Source organism: Lactuca serriola, chromosome 8 (genome assembly GCF_051521515.1).
Source record: "Lactuca serriola cultivar US96UC23 chromosome 8, Lser_US96UC23_V15, whole genome shotgun sequence".
NCBI lineage: Eukaryota > Viridiplantae > Streptophyta > Magnoliopsida > Asterales > Asteraceae > Lactuca > Lactuca serriola.
Window position 1 is genome coordinate 114,078,529 of NC_136415.1, and position 21,720 is coordinate 114,100,248.

At 37.6% G+C, this 21,720-nt stretch overlaps 1 protein-coding gene across 2 annotated transcripts; it reads left to right on the forward strand.

Annotated features, from left to right (window-relative positions):
* Positions 1-16,416: 16,416 nt before the first annotated feature.
* LOC145068790 (uncharacterized) lies at positions 16,417-17,602 on the forward strand. Of its 2 annotated transcripts, none has more exons than XM_079015786.1 (2): positions 16,417-17,092; positions 17,260-17,602. In XM_079015786.1, the coding sequence occupies exons 1-2, from the start codon at positions 16,438-16,440 to the stop codon at positions 17,295-17,297; spliced, it is 693 nt and encodes a 230-aa protein (XP_078871912.1). In that variant the 5' UTR covers positions 16,417-16,437; the 3' UTR covers positions 17,298-17,602. The 2 variants fall into 2 exon arrangements, with proteins under 2 accessions (XP_078871912.1, XP_078871913.1); XM_079015787.1 differs by having other exon boundaries at positions 16,417-17,086.
* The last annotated feature ends 4,118 nt before the right edge of the window (positions 17,603-21,720 follow it).

Consider the following 21,720-nt stretch of genomic DNA (forward strand, 5'->3'; position numbering starts at 1 on the left):
CAGAAGGAATTGAATATGAGGCAACGACGCTGGCTAGAATTACTTAAAGACTACGACTGCGAGATACTTTACCACCCCGGTAAAGCTAATGTTGTTGCTGATGCTCTCAGTCGGAAAGTCAATCCCGAAAGGAAAAGGCCAAGAGCGTTGAGAATTGAAGTTGTCTCAACTATTTTGGAAAGTATAAAGAAAGCTCAGAGCGAAGCTTCTGAGAAGAATGACAGAAAGGAGGAACGTTTGGGCAAAACGTTGGTGTTCGGTGTAGACAGTCATGGACTGAAGGTGTTCCAAGATCGGATTTGGATACCTAAGACAGGAGGAGTCAGAGATCTTCTGATGGAAGAAGCTCACAAAACCATGTACTCGATTCATCCCGGTAGCACTAAAATGTATAGGGACCTGAAACCCTACTACTGGTGGCCGACGATGAAGCTTGATGTTGCAAAGTATGTGGCCGAGTGTGTGACTTGTGCGAGAGTCAAGACACAACATCAGAAACCGTACGGGAGTTTAGAACCTTTGCCTGTGCCTATGGGTAAGTGGGAAGACATTGCTATGGATTTTGTCACTAAACTGCCCAGAACAAAGAATGGTCACGACATGATTTGGGTGGTCGTTAATCGATTCACTAAGAGTGCGCATTTCATAGCGGCCAGTGAGAAATGGTCTATGGAGAAGCTTGCGAATTCTTACGTGAAGGAAATTGTGAGGCTTCACGGTGTTCCATTGACGATTGTGTTGGATCGTGATAGCCGTTTCACATCGAGGTTTTGGAAAAGTCTACAAGAGGAATTGGGTACCAAGTTGTGTTTAAGTACAGCTTACCATCCGCAGACTGATGGTCAGAGCGAACGAACGATACAAACACTTGAGGATATGCTGAGAGCATGTACTCTGGAATTCCTAGGTAATTGGGATGAACATTTACCGCTGGTAGAATTTTCCTATAATAATAGTTTCCACTCGAGCATTAAGATGGCACCTTACCAAGCTTTGTATGGACAGAAGTGTCGTACGCCGTCTTGTTGGCTTGAGGCTGGGGAAAAGCAGTTTATGGGACCGGAGTTGGTTCATCAAACTGCAGAAAAGTTGAAAATAATTAGGGAAAGAATGTTAGCGGCTCAGGATTGTCAAAAGAGCTATGCTGACAAGAAGCGGAGACCGATAACTTTTGAGGTTGGGGATTCGGTTTTGCTTAAAGTCTCGCCGTGGAAGGGACTTATAAGATTTGGTAAAAGGGGAAAGTTGAGTCCAAGGTTTATTGGACCGTTTAAAGTTCTTCAGAGGATTGGGAACCAAGCTTACAAGCTCGAATTACCCGAAGAACTGAATGGAATTCATAACACTTTTCATGTGTGTTATTTGAGGAAGTTCACGGGAGAAGTTCCCGATATAATTCCAATTTCTGAATTGAGGATTGATGAGAACAAAAGGTTGGTTGAAGAACCAGAGGCAATTGTTGACCGAAAGACTAAGAAATTGCGACGCAAGATGGTTGGGTTAGTGCTTGTCCGATGGAAACACACGAATGGGCCGAATCTCACCTGGGAGACGGAGAGTGACATGATGGGTCGCTATCCGCATTTGTTTGTTGATGTGTGATTCCGGGGACGGAATCATTCTAAGGTGGAGAGAATTGTAACGCCTGTGTTTCCGGGCTTGCCATATTTAGCAATATAATAGTCTAGGTTAACCTTTGTAACCTGTTTTGAAATAATAAGAATGTATTATTTGAGTATTATGTGTTTTGTGCTTAAATGCTTAATTATGTGGTCTGATTAATTAAGAATAAAAATAAGCATCAAATTTTAAGTGTAAAATAAACTTAATATCTTTGGTTAATGTTGTAGTAGTCGAAACGAGGTTTCCGAATATATATAGAACACCCAAATCTGACTTCGTATGAGGAAGTTATGATTTATCGAAGTTCCGGCTTAGCGGTATACAGCCTGTTATACTCGAATTGAGATCGAGCGGTTGTTAGCCGAAGCAATCTAAATGAGAATCGAAGATCTCATTGTTGGTATCGAAGCGATAAAAAGTTAGGTGAGAACGGACATCAAACGAAGAAGTTATGAAATTATAACGAAAGTTTCTGTCGCGGCCTATTAAAAATAATTAATAAAAATAAAGTCAAAATTAGCCGACGGAGTCTAAACGAAAGTCGTAGAGCGTAGTCTCACCTTCGCGTGGATATAAAGAACGTCGAAAACGGAGTTCGTATGAAGAAGTTATGAATTTCCGAAGTTTATTAATCATTTTATATTTTTATTTAATTCAAAATTGGAGGCATTATCCGAAGCCGAGTCACCGGTGTAATCCGGAGTACGCCCCGCGTACAAGGTTACGCTATCGCGTAACTCCGATAGTGTCGACACTTCGGATGACGCATGCAATGACGATTTTGGACGCGTATGCGCTGCGTACGCCTGTACGCCCCGCGTACTCCGAGGTTCCAGCCTCTATATAAAGGATCCGAAGACAGCCTCATTTCTTGTTCATTTTCTTCTCTTTTCTCTAGTCTTTTGCATCGTTTTTCGTGCCGAAGCTACCCCGAAGTCCCGGTATCATACTCTAGCCCCGAGGCAAGTCCCGAGATCCCGAAGATCCCGAGAAGCACGGTTCCCGAGTCGAAGCTCTGCCCGCGAGAAGTTCGATTTTCGAGGAGATCTTCCAGACCTGTTGAGGAATACTACTTCTATAAGCCGTAGTGCTGTCGGATCGTCTTCTGATCAAGTGAGTGTGTAGTTATTTCTTCTAATACAATAATACGAAGTATTTTATATAAAAATACGTGCTATGTGTATATATTTGGTTGTGTTATGTGTGAATGAGTATTCACTCTCTTCTATCTTATAGATCTGCTTATTTCTTTATGAGATATGTGTTATGTGTGTGTGTGCCTCATCTGTTATGTGATATATGTGTTGATTAAAGCATGCTATACAGGTTTTCTTTAAACTACGTATGAAAATATATATTTTTATCTACTAATATGTTGGGTAGAACATGGGTAGATAGTTGGTGTGTAATAAACAGATGAGAGGCCTCGATGTTGTTGTTGTTGTTGATCTAGTTATTCAGCAGAGTATGGATAACGACCACGGACTCTTTCTAGACAGTCCAGTGGAACGCTAGCAGGTTCATAACCTGTAGGTGTTGTGAATGATGTGTTCACCGGTGTACTCTATCCCCCTCATGGTTGCCTTTAGGATATCTATTGTTGAGGAAACCCCTTCGCAGTGATGTCCGTCCCGATGAAAATCCTAGATTAGGTCCCTTGAGATAGTTGTTTTAGGGACGTAAAGTGAGGATAACGGGAATGGGTAATCGGGATAGTGATTGGTTGGTGAAATTAAATATAACTTATTTATTGTGGGTTGAAAACCCTATATGCTCACCAGGCTCCCAAGCCTGACCCACTCAGTTTTATTTGTATTACAGGAAGTGGCACAAGGGCGTAAGATGGATGGATCATCTTGTTGTTTTGTTTACAAGTCTGTAGATGTATATATTTGTTGAACGACTTGTAATGTTTATCGTTTATGCTTTATGGTCTGTATCGGAACATGACATCCCGAGTTTTGATTATATATAATGAAATGCATCTCTTGATGAAATGCTTTGATAAATATTATTTTATCATGTTTTGTTTTTGGGAACAAATTCCGCAACTCTTTCAAATCAAAAGGATTTACTCTGAAATTATTTAAAAGCATAAATGAAAATCGGTCTTTTCTGGCCGAGATTTTGGGGATGTCACATCATTCACCTACCTTCAACTATTCTATAGCTTGGATTACGACATCCCTCTTCCAAGTTATAAAATAGTTTGTTGGGTCCTACCCTTAATATTTCATATTGGGTGTTATATTAAGGACTTTAAATCAACTATCTTGAATATCTCCCAAAAGATGTCTAGTTCAGACATCTATGATCTTCCCAAATATCTTGGAACTCCACTTCCTCCACCTCCTCCAATTATTCTCCCTAACCCACAAGTTCAAGGTCACTCAAGCCCTATTGGCAAGGCAAGGTCTGGGTGTGGTCACATCTTGGAGATGAAGTCACATACTGACAAGCCGGGAGAGTTGGGTGTCAAAGTCTTAAGAAAGTTAGTAGTTCAATCACTTTCTAAGTCACATAGTGAGTTCCTTGGGACTCCTATGAAACAGAATATGACAAGACCCTTAATGATCTTATCTATTTGCTTGGTGCTGCTAAATCAGAAATGATTTAGTGTACTAGTAAAGCAAATTTGATTAGGAGATCAACTTCCCAAAACTTAATGGACAGGGACAATAGTGACACAGGAAATCCAGAAAAGCATTCTCTTCCCAATGGAAAGGGATCGGCCATAGTCAACTTGGTTGACCAAATGGTAAAGAGAAAGGCTAAGTCTAAGATAGTCCCATGTACTATTACCTAAGGGTCCATATGGTCCTATTGCCAAAAGGAAAGGGCATTGGTTGCGAAGCTGTCAATTTTACCTGAAAGATCATAAGGCTAGTAAAGTCAATAAATTTGACTCTATTTCAGGTAAGGTCCACTATCTAACTCAGTTAAGTTTCTATTCTGATATTCTTATTACAAGATGTGATTGGGTCACATGTTGATGTTTAAGAATCAAAGGAAAAGTGATAGAAACTTAAAGAAAGAGTATGTTGAATCTGATTGTGAAGATGGATTTCTATCGCTTGATTGAAGATTGGATTCTTGAGCTAGTCTTAGGAGTTATGATAGATTGCTAGGAAAAAAGTAATAACATAGTTTTCATTTCAAGTTACATTGTAAGGAAAAGGTTTTTTCCGCATTTTAAAATAAATAAAAGTTTGTTTTACTTTATTTTTATCTCCTTACAATGGCATTCATGAAAACTTGATGTTTGTATGTTTATAGTAATATTGGAAATATGAATTTGATTCGTTCATTTGTGGTAGTGTCTAAATTTACCAAATAAGGAAAGCTTCTCATCACCCAAGTTTCAATTGGACCGAAACTTGGAATCATACAAGTTATATAGTATGATGAATGAGAACTTTCGAGCATTGGAAAAATTAAGACTAACTACTTGTTCACATGGATGCGTGAGTCAAGAGAAGGACTAAGGAATCAAGTACACTTTCTTGTGCACTTGTCAAAGTCCACCAAAAAAATGGATAAGACATTTCATCATGATTTACTAAGGTTTAGTAAATATTATTATACTTACAAGCTTAAGTATAATTCTGAAACATTGGAAAATTTTCAATGTATGACAGAACGAATAAGAAGAATCAAATTAGGCAGAAGGATAAAAGTTTCTCAAATCTGAAAAGATGGGAGAGTACTTTAGTATCATGTTTTAAGGTCATCTTAATGATTTTGAGACCTTATCACAGTTCATCCTCTAAGTACATTCTGATAGTTAAGAAGAGGAGTTATGAATTGTTGAAGTGGTTAAATCAAGAAGATGATTCATACTTCATTCCAAAACAATTCATAGAGTTATACTCTAAGATTGTAACTTGAGTGACATGTCTTAAAGAAGGTTTAAAACACTTGTCAAATGTAAGAGTAAAAGTTTTCTACTCTTGTACATTTGAAATTGGTAAGTTGTGATGTTTTGGATAAAACAAAGACCAACTAAGGCTAATTGTGTTAAGTGTCTGTCTTGATTAGAATCCACACTATCTCTTGAATATTTGGCAAGAAAGTCGTATAGGTCAAGGAGACAGTGGGAGTCTAAAAGATCCTGAAAAAGGTTTCAAGAAGTAATCAAGAATAAAACCTATATTTCATCGCTAGCACACAAGTAGAGGTTTATAACCTATCGTGCTGACATTTCTATGCCCATTCCAGTTAAGTTGGCTATACATTTGAGTTATACATGTTCTCAATTGTTTGCATAACTACTTGCAAGCAATGGCAGGCCCTTGAGCTTCCAGGTGGCAAGAAGTTAAGATTGCACAAGTTCAATCCATATGAGTTTGGATTTGTCATTATCCTTTTCCCGTGACTATGGTTTTGACAATTCACATGGATAAGAACACATACACCATTAAATCTAAGTGTCATAAGGTTTCTCTTCGATTCATGAAAATGATGGTAAGGAAACTCTTTCAGTAAGTAGATTTTGAGTAGATAGCAATTGTTGGAATGACTAAAGGTCTAAACATTATGATTACGACATCCCTCTTCATAATTGTTTAGACACACATGTGAGCTATCTAAGATAGGTGTATGATATTGATAAAGTCTTATCAAGGCAATCTAGTATCAGAAATCTGAACTTTTGTAAGAAAGTCAATAAATTATTGATTTCTAGAAGTTCAATTGATTTTTGGGTACATGTCAAAGCTAGTGGGAGCATAAGTGTTATGCTAATAATCATCATGTTAGTGGGAGCATGATAATTATGATAAGTATTGCAAGTTACCAATGTTAATTATAGAAAACAAAAGTTTCAATTGGGAAAGAGTTGTTTTGCTATAATTAAGGGAGAGGAAATTATACTTCTTCTCAAATCTAAAAGCTTAGGTTGAGATTTTAATCGTATTTAGTCAAGGATATATATATATATATATATATATATATATATATATATATATATATATATATATATATATATATATATATATATATATAAGAATTTCATGTTGGAATGGCTCAACATAAGGAAATTCTATATATGGGTTTAATATTTGCGTTCTAAAAGTCGATTATGATTACGACATCCCTTTTCATAATCTGAATTATGAGAACTTGGCAAATAGAAATGGAAATATTATAGCAAAAGACTGGTTTAGTATTTATGTGAGACATCATGAATCGTGTCCCATATGCTTTAGATATAGGATCGATTACATGTGCTATATTCACTCTTTCTAAGTTTTTCCAAATGCCTAGGGCATGAAGAAGGGAAAAAGGTCTAGAAATTGATATGACTAAAATGATTAAGCAATTGTTGAGGACAATCTAAGGTTTACAAAAGATTGGTTGCTCAAGGACAGTTGGAAGTATAGTATTAATTCTGGAAGGACCATATTGACATAATCTGTAAGGAGGCAACTCTTGTTTAGACTTGATAGTCAAAATGGAACATGGAAATGTTTCAAAGTTAGAAGTTATTCAATCTGTGTAAGATTAGGAAACTTAATGCAAGAAGGATGTTTCCAAGGAGTTGATCTCCTTTGGAATACTCTGTAATGATTGTTGTCAAGTCTTTCTGACTTTGTGCATAATCATTACAAGAGGATCAATGCATATAAGTTTAGAATCTAACAGATTTCAGTAAATGGCATGAATTTGGAATTCTTGCTTTTGCAGTAAGGATTTGGGACTGTGAAAAAAGGATCATTGGAGTTATGTTCAGTTGATCTATTTCACAAAGTAAAGATCATAGACAAACATAGTATGCATACTTGGTGTGTGGCATGACTAGTGTTTAGAAAACATAGTGTGCATGCTTGGAGCATGGGACAACTATTGTTTTAAATTCAAGAATAAAGTTGATAGCTGAAACAATATACAATGAATAATGTGTAATCATATGGTGATAAATAAAAGGTGTTTTATTTATGTTCATAGGTTTTGCTACCATATTGGATTCAATTATTCTTGTGTTTCATTTTGCATGTTTTGACTTCCAGAATAAACTAGGTTATTCTTCCGGAATGACTAAGTTATTCAAATCATCCACAGTCGGTCATATATTGGAACTAGATATGAATTAAGACTGTCATGGGTTGGCTTGTAGAGGTCTAAGGTGTTGGACAAAGGGCTACAACACTCATGAGTGCTCATAAGTTCTGAGTATTGGATTCAACCCGCGCTCATTGGAATCACTTCATGGATTTTATCACAAGTGATCATGAGACGATAATATCTTATATTCTTCAAACCTAGAGATATGAGTTGTTACTATGAGTTGGTTGTACATTGATTGCACGAAAACGCATTTGGTAACTCGGTGTTATAAAATGTGCCTTTGTGTATGATTCAACAAGTAGTAGAACAAACCATATGAGTCAAAGTTTATCCATTGCTTTTACCTTTGGGATAAAAGCGATATCTGTGGGCCCCTCAATGATTTGATGATGACAAATGGAAGTGCTCGGCCGGGCCAGGACTGATTTGATTTGTTCAATTAGTCAGTCGTCATAAATCGGAAATCGGGAAACAACAAATGGATAGAGAGAATGATTATAATCCATGTATCAGTCCATATGATATCTAGAATGGAGGAATATATGATCCCTTATCTAATGGACGCGTCATTGATTTGTTCAGAGTTCGACAGCGGCTTTAAGAGCTACGATTGCTAGTCGGGTTATGAAGTCGTGCTTGCAATAATAGTTTTAGACTTATCCAAGTGGGAGACTGTTGGATTAGATGTCTAAGCCCATAACTATTATTGGTATGTACTTGACCCGAGAGTAGCATGGTCCATTTAGGTTGCATATCATCAGGACAATTTGTTAGGATGGACTTTTGAGAGAAGGTTATTTATGGTTTATTAATATATTATAAGTTATAATATATTAATATGAAATCATATGTTTTAATTAGTATCGATCAATAATTAATTTGGAATTAATTTAGTGATCAAAAGAGACTAATTAAATCTATGGGGACTAATTATGATAATTAGTTATATTTATATGTGTTGGGCTTATGACCCATGTTGGACCAAGTTTATGTATGGATACATAAAGAGTTGGGCCACATGAACCATGGATCATAAAACCCATGGGTATGGATTATGGGTTATACCCATGACCCTTGGAATCCTACATATAAATAGGTTACTCCATAGCCAAAATCACCACTTCTTTTCTTAGAGAAATACGAAGGTGTTTTGGTGCATGGAATTCTCTCTCAAGAGCCACCTTTGTCCTAGGTGTGTTGTGATTCCATTTGAGGCATTTCATACTATTGGTGCTAAGCTCTTAAGGCCAAATACATCAAGACTTCAAGCCACATAAAAGGTATGTTTCCCTAACTAGTATATTATATGGTTTATGTCAAATGCATGCTAGTTATAGGTTTAATGCCTAGGAAACCATTTGCGTGTATAATTAGTGAAAACATAGATCCAAGGTATTTAGGGTTGTATGTGCACCATAGGATGTTGTATTATACCAAAACCCAACAACAATAACCGGCGATGGGGGTGTCGTGAGATTTGTGGCCACAAACGGGAGAGGCAATGTGGGGGGTTGGCGGCTGATCACTTCGTTAGGGTTTAGGGTTTCTTAGAAGTTATATACCCGAAACACCATGAAACATCTTGCCATAATGGCATAACTGGTCCCTCCCCATTAACACTTTTGCAACCAAGGCCCAAAATTTACTCTTTATACCCGTTCTCCCCCAATTCTTTTCATTATAAGTATGATATTTACCTTTTTAACCCAACCCCCTAAAATCCTTTACAACTTAAGTCTAATACTTACCAAACAGCTCCTAAGCTTCCAAAATCTCTTCAATTTGAGTCCCAATAATTCACCAATTAGTCCCTGCCTTTATAAATATTTACGAAACTAACCCGAGACTTACATTTAAACCCCAGCTTCTAAAAATCTTTACAAAATAAATCTCGGATGCTCCAATATACACAACATTCTTCCAAAGGTGTTATTATTTCACTAAACATAGTTTGAATGTACAACACCACTCTGTAGGTATTAATACACTATTTACAATATCACTTGATAAATTTTATTTTACGATATCCCTCGATCGGTTTTCTATAAAATTATCGTTGTCGACTATCATAAGTATTTTTATCACTTTGAAAAGATTCTTATCAGTTATAACACGTAAATTTTAGAATCTGGAATACTAAATTTTTTTTCTTCCAGACCAAGGTCGGCAACAGAACTTAAATTTTCTCAAGTAATATCAATATAAGCAAGCAACTTAAGGCATGATATATTCATTTATTATTTAGCACATATTAGAATATAAGGCATATCTCCTCTAATGTTCTAGTGCTTGTGTCCATTTAGGTATTCACCTTAAAATATACTAGATACACGTCGTATCATCATCCCTTAGGAATCCATGTTTAAGTCTAGAAATTCTAAAAATTCCTAGTTCACTTAAACTAATTCTCTGAAAATTTTGAATTAACTGAATATTTTAGAATACTAGGGTTTATGACTACCCAAGACCCCACTTAAATATTTCTTATGGTTTGTATCCATATACTTACAATGAATCTGTTCATATATTGAACATCCAACGGTTTAAGTCTAAATACCAATCTGTGGTATTTAGTTCACTTAAACTACCGCTCTGATACCATGATTGAAATGTTGGGTACAAAGTTATCCATGTATGACTTTGTAAATGGTTTGACTTTTGTAGACCCACTTGCATGAGGTGCATTATCCTTGTGACATGAGATAGAGAGTGAGAGAGAGAGACATGTAAACACCTCTATATAAGGTGGGTTCATTCCACTTATGGAGGTGTGCTTGATAGATGTAAAATTGAGTGTGTAAGTGTGTGTTATTTATTTAGATTTAGATCTAGATCCCTTTTTGTAACACCATATGTAATCGAATGCATGTCTTAAACACCAAAATCATCGTGTTCATTGTGTGTTCTTTAATTCCGCAAGCCAAACCAATGTTCATAATTCACATCAATTGGTATCAGAGCGGGTCTTCAAAGATCAAAACGATTTTTTGAAGAAACGATTCTCGGTTTGACTAAATTTGTCACAATTGGAGCATTTTTCGTGAGTCTTTCTCTATGTGTGACAACCTGAAATTTCCATTCTGAACAACCCATATCAAGACAATAGAGCTTAGAACAGTTTCAGGGAAATTCCAGACTTCGGGTATAAGTTTGGCAGTTTTCAGGATTTACACTTAAGGAGATATCAGGAGAGTGATTACACTAGGGTTTTGTGCAACACTGTTATTCCAACACTCTGTTATATGAGAAATCATTTTAGGAATAAAAATATTTTCTGCCAAAAATATTTCAGGACTATAAATAGATTTCTGAACCAAATTCATTCATTGTTCACATTTCCAACTAGAGAAAAGCCATTTTCTCTCTCACGGATCTTCGGGTTTTTTATACCAAAACGTGAGTAACTCTTTCTAGTAGTGTTAGAATGCTTATTATGTGCTTATAACATGATTTAGATGGCTAAATCATTAGATCTAGGAGTTTACTCCCCAAGGTGTTCTTGGGCGGTAAACTCCCGAAACAAAGCCAAAACCGACCCTTGTGTTATACAATTGCCTTAGACTCATATGTATGTGTGTTAGGGACAAGAAAACAACCATAAATCACCCAAGTTTGGGAGTTCACGACCCAAGAGTTGCTTAGGCCGTAAACTCCCTTTTTGAACTCAAAATGATGTTTTAAGGCCACAAAAGCTTTAAGACTTTTATCAAGACTAGTTCCCATTTAATCTAAGACCTTAAGCACATCAAAGAAACACAAACAAATGAGAGTTTACGGCCCAGGTGTTTCTTAGGCCGTAAACTCCATAGAAATGGACTAAAGGGTGTTATTAAGACACCTAAAGCCCTAGACCTTTGCATGGAATTGTTCCCCACTTAATCTAAGGACCAAAGCACATCAAAATCACATTTCAAAGTGAGTTTACGGCCATGACATGGTTCATGGGCTGTAAACTCATTAAAGGGGCACCAAAGTGTGTCAATGGTCTTCATATGCTTGGAATAAAAGTCTAGAACCTATACCACAAGTGCAAGAGACTTGAAAGCATAAAAAACACACCATACTTAGAGTTTACGGCCGTAAACTCTAAGGGGAATGGGCTTAGGGCCGTAAACTCCTAAATGGAGTGTTTCTAGACCTTAAACCCTTCCAAGGACTTAACCACTAAGTTAGAATAATTCTAGGAATCATTTGGGACTTCAAAACACACAAATACCCCATGGTTGGGAGTTTACGGTCGTAAACTCAAGAGTTTACAACCGTAAAATCCATGTGTGTTGGTATATGAGGAGTAAACTCATATATGGGATCCTTTGGAACCCTAAACCCAAGTACCTTGTCCCACAATAGCTTAGATGCAACCCTAATGGCTTAAAACACTTATACAAAGTGTTTATTTTGTCTAGGATGTCTTAACATTATTAATTAGTGATTTGAGACTAACTGAGTGCATATATGTGTGAATATATGTTCATTAGGATCGTAGTGTGTGTACAAGTCCTCACTTGACACCTAGCAATCCTACGCCATCCAGTTCATCCGAACTACCAACAACAGGTGAGTTCATACCCCTTAATCAATGTTTTAAATGCCTTAATGGGGGGGGGGGGAATACAAGTAGAAAACAATATGTTATTAAATCAATCTTATGTATTTTATAACTGTGTTTTCACTTAGTAGATTTCACATAATTCAAAAGGTGTCACATGAAATGGTTTTCTATCTTAAAATACCTTGATAACAAAAGTATTAGTTTTGAAATGTTTATTAAAATGACATCAAGTCATGCTTAATTATTGTTGAAAACTCATAGATATCTTGAAAAACCATTATTTTACCTTCTTGAATCAAACTATACTTATGCGCATATGTTCATATATATGTTAGAGATTATAGTTTTCACCCTTCATTTAGTTTCCAATGCTCTTGGGTAGCAAGAGTGCATAAACCTACGTAAACAACCAATTACCTTCCAGTTAGCTATCATAGGGATAGTCAGAAGATATCAAACATTATTACTATTACAAGGAATCACACAAGAGTCAGTTCATTCATGAGTCCATACCATACCTTACATGATACATGAGTACACTTACTTAGGATTACCTAATACATGAATATGTTTACATATACTTACCTGTTACATGAACACACTTACATGAATACCATACAGGAAGACTGTTACTTAGGTGCATTATCCTATATTTACTTACCTAGATACTTGTACTTAGAACTACGAGGATGATTTATTAGTATTTACTGTGTAAATTATCTTTCCTACCCCAGTTCAATGGGATAATTCGGCGGGACTGACCATTCCGAATCCCACTGATTAGCACCAGTGGTCGATGAATATCTACGGATGTTTAAGGTTGTCACTTATTTAGTATTCAGTGACGGGACTAACCATCCCTCTGTCCACTGTTGCAACAGTGGATGAGATGTGAATCTTCGGAGGATCATTAGGTTGACGATCTGTATTAAGAGATCGATGCGGGGACTAACCCTCCCTCCATCCTGCTGCCGCTACAGAGGATTAGTGGACAATCTTCGGATGTTCATTAGGTTATATGTATTATGTTAGCCCTAGTACCTCGGGATAACAGTTACATTCGTCTTGTTAGCACCAGTACCTCCGGCTAACACTTACATGATTATATTTTTCCTGTTTACTTTATTTTGTGATACTTTCACATAAACGTTGAGTTAGACTAAGTACTCTAGTACTAGTCAATAGAAAGGAAAAGCTATCATATTACTTACAAAACATTCGAGTCTTGGTAGAAGACTACTTAGTCATAACAGAACATTCGAGTCTTGGTAGAAGACTACTTAGTCATAACAAAACATTCGAGTCTTGGTAGAAGACTACTTAGTCATAACAGAACATTCGAGTCTTGGTAGAAGACTACTTAGTCATAACAGAACATTAGGGTCTTGGTAGAAGACTATCATATCATTTTCCTATTTTACTTTATTTTGTGATATATTCACATAAACGATGAGTTAGACTAAGTACTTTAGTACTAAACAACCAAAGGAAAACTATCATTTTACTTACAAAACATTCGGGTCTTGGTAGAAGACTACATTTCATACTTATAGAAAATAAGGGTTTTTCTAGGGATTTCATACTTACCTCAACATTTTCATTTAAAGGTTTACATGGCCTTCATAACAGATTTTCATAAGCAAGACAACGACATTTAATTTCTTATGAATTCACCAGCTTTAAAGCTGATACTCGATTTCAAAATAACTTGTATTCTCAGGTCATCGGTTAGACAGGTGCGGTGGTCAGGTTTTTGAGAAGATGGAGCACAGACAAGACTCGCCTTATTTTGATTATTCATTTTATTGTTGTACATTATGAAAGAACACACATGTATTGAAACTCTACTTATAATGCAATGGATGATGTTGTTGCTTGTTTATTATATTACACCGTTGTGATACTGTACATGACGTCCTCTATCCCTGAACGTTTCCGCCGTTCGTGGTTTTGGGGTGTGACACTATGATTTCTCTTAATCTCATTCACTCGTGCGTTGCATTCTTGATTTTTGATTCGTTGGATCAAGTTTTTTCTTCAAAAACCCATTTGTTGTGATCCAATAAAATTTTTCGTTGATCAAGCCAAATCCAATCCAATATTCATTTGTCTTGAATCAATTCTCAATTTGTAAACATTCGTTTTAATCAAAATATATTCAAAAAGTAAATTGAGTTCTCTTTGTTAATCCCGAGTCCAATTATGAATGTTACTTTTCATAATTGATTTCATACAATAAGTCCATTAATCAATTTAATTCAATTTTCAAATTTGTTACTATTCATTATCATTCTTGAGCCCATAAAGTGTTATCGATCCACTATCTGAAATTGTGAGCCCAACAAGTTATTAAATCCATTTGATACACATGTGTGGTTGTTTATCCTTCGTCGTCATCATGTACATTGTGAGTTGTACATTTGGATAATATTGTCTCGATTTTTAATCAATTTTTCTTGAGTTTTGTTCTGATTTCCAAACTTTTGTCAATCGATTAAGATTTGTTCGCTAATCAGAACTTGTGAATCGATTGGATATGTCTTTTTCTATTGCAAATCGATTATGATCAAGTCAAATTTGGAAAAATCGTCAAATTGTATCTTTGATTTGTATGAACTTGACCAAGAACAACATGTATATGATGAAGAACAGTTAGTTGAACTTTTTTTGACCTGAAATTGGGCATTGGAAGGGTCTCATGTGCGAATAGATAGACTGGAATCGATTGTTGTATGTTGGTATGGGTTAGTAACAAAAAGCGAATAGTGATTTTGATTTCAATGGTCGAGGTAGTGATAACGAAATGGGTTTCGAGGTTAGTTCACGAAGTATTGATTGACGAATGAAACGATGGTTTCACAGATGTGATGTAGATTCGCAGGCTTGGAGGTGAACAATCAATTGATCTAAGTGTTTGGAATCACGTATCTGATTTCGAAGAATTGATGTATTAACGAATGTTTGATTTCAAAGAATTGGTGGTTAATTTCGAAATCTGATTTTGAGTTTGAAGTCGATGTTTGGGGTGAATGAAAAGAGAAGGACGAATTGTTGTAGATCATTAACGCAGTGTGACAAAGAAGGACTCATGGTTGATTTCGTTATCAAAGACCAGTGCTTCGTTGACGATATTTGTTTGATTGAAAGTCGAATGGTTGAAATCAGATTTTATAGTGAAAACGAAGATTCAATTGGGAAGTTTCGAAAGTTTGGCTTGACGCTGTTGACTGGGTTTGTCGACAATTAAGGGTTGATTTTTGAAGTAACGAAAACTCGACTGGGAAGTCGACTATGTTGGGAATGGTGATTGACGATTCGCTTTGGATGAATGGTAACGAAGTGGTGAAATCAACTTGTTGATGTCGATGTGGGTTTATTGAATTGATATCGATTGATGAACAGGTTGTTTTGGGAAGCAAAGGACTTCAATTGGGTTGCCTGGTTTGTTGATAACGAACAAGAAGGGGAGGTTTCTAGTTGAAAAAGCAAAGCTTTTGATAACAAGCGAAGGTTTTTTTATCCGATGATTAGGAAGGATATGAACTCGACCTGTTTGTTGTTGATCATTTTGGGAAAATCTGTAATAATGTATAAAAACTGATTGAGTCAAATGTGATACCTATTCTTTAGGCTACTCTCTCTCGGGTATTTTAGTTCTCCTTTTTCAGGAGCCAAACTAGGTTTCAGTTGTTATTTACTATGTATAAATTCATGTATATGTTCAGTGAATATAGTACAGAACAAATTTATTCTCTGCAATCTTTTATGGTATCAGAGCAGTGAAGGATAGAATTTTTTTTTCTCATGGCTATCCCAAATCATCAAATTGGACAACGACAACTACATCTTATGGCACACAACCATTCTCTCTGCTCTGGAATGCTTCGAATTGGACTCCTTCGTCATCCATCCCTCTCCTCCTCCTGCAACACTCCCACCTCATGTTGCTGAATCGGTTGAAGATACTGCTGCTGGCACCCTCGTTCAAGATGATACTCCGCTTCCAAACCCAGAATTTGCTACCTGGAAAAAGAAGTTTGGTTGAAGTCAACTCCTTCCAATCGTACCCTAGCCACTGTTGCTCTCTCCACCCCATCACAACAGGCATGGCAAATTCTTGACCGCACTTTCCAATCCCAAAGACGTGCTCATCGGATGGCTTTGAGGGTCAAACCCTCACAAAAGGGTCGTTGTCCATGTTTGGTTACCTTGAGCAAAAACGCAACATTGCTGACTCCTTGGCAGCAAATCTCACACCTGTTGCTGATGATGAGATTATTGGGGATATCAATGGCCTTGATTCTTCCTACAGTTCCTCTGCCTCCGCTTTTCTTATGCACTCTGACACTACTACTGTGGATGACCTAGTGGGGTTATTACACCGTGAAGAAGCCAGAAATGATCACGACCTTGCTCGCCAGGCTGCCACCCAACTACCTTCGCCATCGGTGCCTGCCTCTCAGCCAATCCTCCCCACTGCTAACCAGGTGTGGCGCACTTCTGCCACCACTCTCCCCTCCTCTACAGGAAACAACTACACCCCTCGCACTTCTGATCCTCGAAGCCGTCGTCTGCACTGTCAACTGTGTAACAAACTAGGTCATGAAGTCATTAACTGTTGGCAAAGAGGAAATCAGACTGACTACCCCTCCCGAAGGCCCCCTCCACGTAGTCAGACACGTACCCATGAATTTCACCAAGCCCATCTTGTTCACTTTCCCAGCCCATCTACTGTCGTTGATCCTTCCTGGTACTTCAATACTGGAGCCACAGACCATGTTACCCCTGACTTAAACAAGCTTCAAATCCCTGATTGCTACACTGGTGCTGACAAGCTCCAAATTGGTAATGGTAAACAACTAATTATTAGTCATTTCGGTTCTTCTTCACTACATTCATCGCATTTACCTAAAGTTTTCGTTGTTCCTCGTCTTACTAAGCATCTTCTCAGTGTTTCTCAGTTTACCCGTGATAACAATGTGTTCATTGAATTTTGGCCTGATCATTGTGTGGTTTAGACATTACAGGGCACTCCCATTCTCAAGGGACACGTTGATCGTGGCTTGTACCGATTGGAGCCTCCTCTCACCAAAACAACACCTACTATGACACTCTCTTCTGTTTGCACATCCATGACCGGATGACATAACTGCCTAGCTCACCCACATGAAGCTCTATTTCGTCGTCTTGTTTCTCAATTTAGTCTTCCTACTTCTACAAATAAATTGTTATCCCCCTGTGAACCTTGCCAGTTAGGCAAGAGTCACAAACTCCCATTTATATCTACTCATATTTCATGTTCCAAACCGTTTGAACTCTTGTATTAAGATGTTTGGGGTCCATCCCCTATGTTATCAATAAATGGAAATCGTTACTTTGTTTTATTTATTGATGATTTTATCAAGTTTGTATGGATTTACTTTATTCAACACAAATCTCAAGTTTTGCAAACATTCATTAACTTTTGTACCATGGTCAAAACTCAATTTGGTTGTGATATCAAAAGCTTTCAATCTGATTGGGGTGGTGAATACATAACTGTTTCTTCCTATCTCCACAACTGTGGTATTCATCACCGCATTGCATGTCCGTATACACCCGAGCAAAATGGGTTTGTTGAACGCATAAATCGAATTATCATTGAAAAAGGTCTATCCTTACTTTCTCACTCATCTCTTCCACACACCTACTGGGAACACGCTTTCAAAACTGCTACATATGTCCACAATCATACTATTACACCCACATTAGCCTACAATTCTCCATACTATACCCTTTATCACAAGCACCCTGATTATGGTTTCTTACGCATATTTGGCTGCCTCTGTTACCTGTTTTTAAGACCATTTAACTCCCACAAACTAGATTTTCGATCCTTACCATGTGTCTTCTTGGGCTACAGCGCGTCCCACAAGGGTTACCTATGACTTCATCGTGCCACATCCATAATTTACATCTCTAGACACGTGGTTTTCAATGAAGAAATATTTCCTTTTGCTTCTTCTCCCTCCCACACACCATCGCCTCCCTCCCGTGACTCTCCCACCTCATCATCTCCCTCCACTCTCCTACAACACACAAGCTTAGTTACACCCCCACCTCCACCCATATTATCACCTCCAACAGCCCACTCTGATCCTATACCCTCTGGCACCCCCTCTGCCACTTCCTCCTCTCCAAATTCATCACCACCACCCTGCCCATCTCATCAAAGACCTACTTTCAGCTCCGAAGCTAAACAAACTCCACCACACATTTTCCGATCCGCTGCACACAACAAACACACCATGATCACTCGAGCACGCACCAATTCTCTTAAACCAAAAACCTTTCTCTTATCCACACTAACTCCTCCTACTTTAGAACCCCGAAACCTCTCTCAAGCTCTTACCAACCCATTATGGTTAAATGCAATGAAAAGTGAATTTGATGCCTTAATGCGTAATAATACCTGGACACTTGTTCCACGTCCACCTAATGCTAACATTGTTGGTTGTAAATGTATTTTCAGAATAAAAAGGCACTCCGATGGCACTATTGCTCGCTACAAGGCCTGATTTGTGGCTAAAAGGTTCAATCAAGAAGAAGGCATCGATTTCTTTGACACATTCAGTCCTGTAATCAAGCCCACTACAATTCAATTAGTTATCTCCATTGCTCTCTCTCACGGTTGGACAATTCGCCAACTAGATATCAACAATGCATTCCTCAATGATGTCTTAACCGAAGATGTATACATGGAACAACCACGGGGTTTTAGCCATCCATCTCACCCACATGCAGTTTGCAAACTTCAAAAAGCCCTATATGGTCTAAAACAAGCCCCATGGGCTTGGTTCAATCAACTCCGACGTCACCTTGTTCAACATGGTTTTCGAGCGTTTCACTCCGACACTTCCCTGTTTGTACATTCATCTCGTGTTGGTACCTTCTACATTTTAGTGTATGTTAATGACCTCATCATTACAGGCACCAACCCTCACCATATTCACAAAATCCTTCAAGACCTCAATCACACCTTTGCTCTTAAAGACCTTGGCAACCTAACCTACTTCCTTAGAGTACAAATCACCAAATCTGCCCAAGAGCTTCATCCTTCCCAGGCACAGTACATTCATGACATTCTCACTCGCACCAAGATGCTAAATGCAAAACCAGTCACAACTCCGGCTGATCCATCTCTTACTCTAACCCAAACCGATGACCCATTCTCTGATCCTCGCTTATACAGGCAAACTGTTGGTACTCTACAATATGCCATCATTACTCGTCCCGATATCGCATTTGCTGTCAACCGTGTTTGTCAATTCATGCATGCACCCACCACTCTCCATTGGCAAGTTTACGTATCTTGAGATACCTCAATGATACAATTAACCATTATCTTCACTTCAAACCACACCAAACATCATTTCTCACAGCTTATTCAGACTTTGGATGGATTTCTGACAAGACCGACAGCCGATCTCAATATGGCTTTGCGGTGTTTCATGGTCCCAATCTCATCAGATGGACATCTCACAAACAACGGGTCGTCGCTCGTTCCAGCACCGAGGTTGAATACCGTGCTTTAGCTTATACCATAGTTGAGCTACTCTGGATACAACAGCTCTTACGAGATCTCCATGTTCATCTGCCACAATTACCAATTATCTTCTGTGACAATATTGGTGCCACCTTCCTGTGTAAAAACCCTGTTATCAGCTCAAGATCAAAACATATTTCTCTAGATTTCCACTTCGTCAGAGAACAGGTTGAAAGTCAAGCTCTTCGCATCAGATGTCTTTACTAAACCACTCGCTAAGGATCGCATCGCATTTCTTCGAGAGAAGCTTCAAGTTCGACCCCCACTTGAGCTTGCCGGGGGGTAATAACGTATAAAAACTGATTGAGTCAAATGTGATACCTATTCTTTAGGCTACTCTCTCTTGTGTATTTTACTTCCCCTTTGTCAGGAGCCAAACTAGGTTTCAGTTGTTATTTACTATGTATAAATTCATGTATATGTTCAGTGAATATAGTGCAGAAACAAATTTATTCTCTGCAATATTTTAATCTGTTATAGCGAAATGTCGATTTAGTGATTGAATGATTAAGATGTTGTTCAACGATTCGATAGGCTTCGTTTTCGACATGTTCAAGAATTTTTTTCGTTAAAATGGTGCTTTGTGATTTTGTTATCTGGTTCACGAGTTTATGAATTGGGGAAGAAGAAAACATAAAAGTTTCGACATTGGTCCTTAATGTTTCGACAATTTGGCAGTTTTTACTCACTTTCGAAAGTTGGGGTACTTTTCGATAGTTTGAAAGAAAGGAGGAAGAATTTTCGAAACCAGTCCCTGAAATTTCATCAGTTTGGCACAACATAACCAACTTCGACATTTGGGGTGATTTTCGACAATTTGGGACAAAAAGCAGAAATTTCGAAATCAGTCATTGAAGTTTCAAAAGTTTGATAGTTTTTGCCCAATTTTGAAAATGGACTGATTTTGCTGAGAAATTGAAGAATATGCATTTTAGGCCCCTGCAGTTTATGCGAATTGATGCTTTCTACCCAACTTCGGAAAAGGTGGAGATTTTCTCATTTTTGGCTGTTTTGGGTGCACCGGGTCACTGCGGAATTTTGAAATTGATAATTTTTACCCATTTTTTTTAGAAATTTTGTCAAAGGCGGTCCGTGAACGAAGCTAAAAATTGAAGATTTTTATTGGATTTTTCGGATTGAAGCAAAAAGTTTATGCCACATGTTAAGGGGGAGTTTTGGCAAGAAAAATTCTGAATAGAGCATGTTCTCTTTCCTTGTTGGTTTTACAATCAAATTTCGATTATAAAAAGGGGGAGAAATTTATATGGAATTTGAAAGTTGAATTTTTCATATTACGCGAACTTGAAGACCGAAGTGACCTCGAGTATTTGAAGTTTATGAAATGATTCAGTTGGAGATTCGAAAGTGATTTCGATTCATGATGGGTTTAGACTTATTGAAGATTTTTAGGGTGTGTTTTTATGCTCAACTTTAGGGTGATTATTTGGAGTTTTAAATGCTCTTAATCATTCGTTGATGCTCGGTTAGTATGGTCTCACATCCTAGAACCCAAATTAAAGAATCATGGAAGAATTGAAGATTTGTAGTTCATCTCTACATGTGTCACGCTTTAGGATCGGATCGCGTAGTTGCTTGATTTTGGAAGATTTGAAGCGGGTCATCCATACCTAACTTTGAGGGGGAGAATGTTGGGTACAAAGTTATCCATGTATGACTTTGTAAATGGTTTGACTTTTGTAGACCCACTTGCATGTGATGCATTAGCCTTGTGACATGAGATAGAGAGTGAGAGAGAGACATGTAAACATCTCTATATAAGGTGGGTTCATTCCACTTATGGTGGTGTTCTTGAGAGATGTAAAATCGAGTGTGTAAGTGTGTTTTATTTATGTAGATTTAGATCTAGATCCCTTTTGTAACACCATACATAATC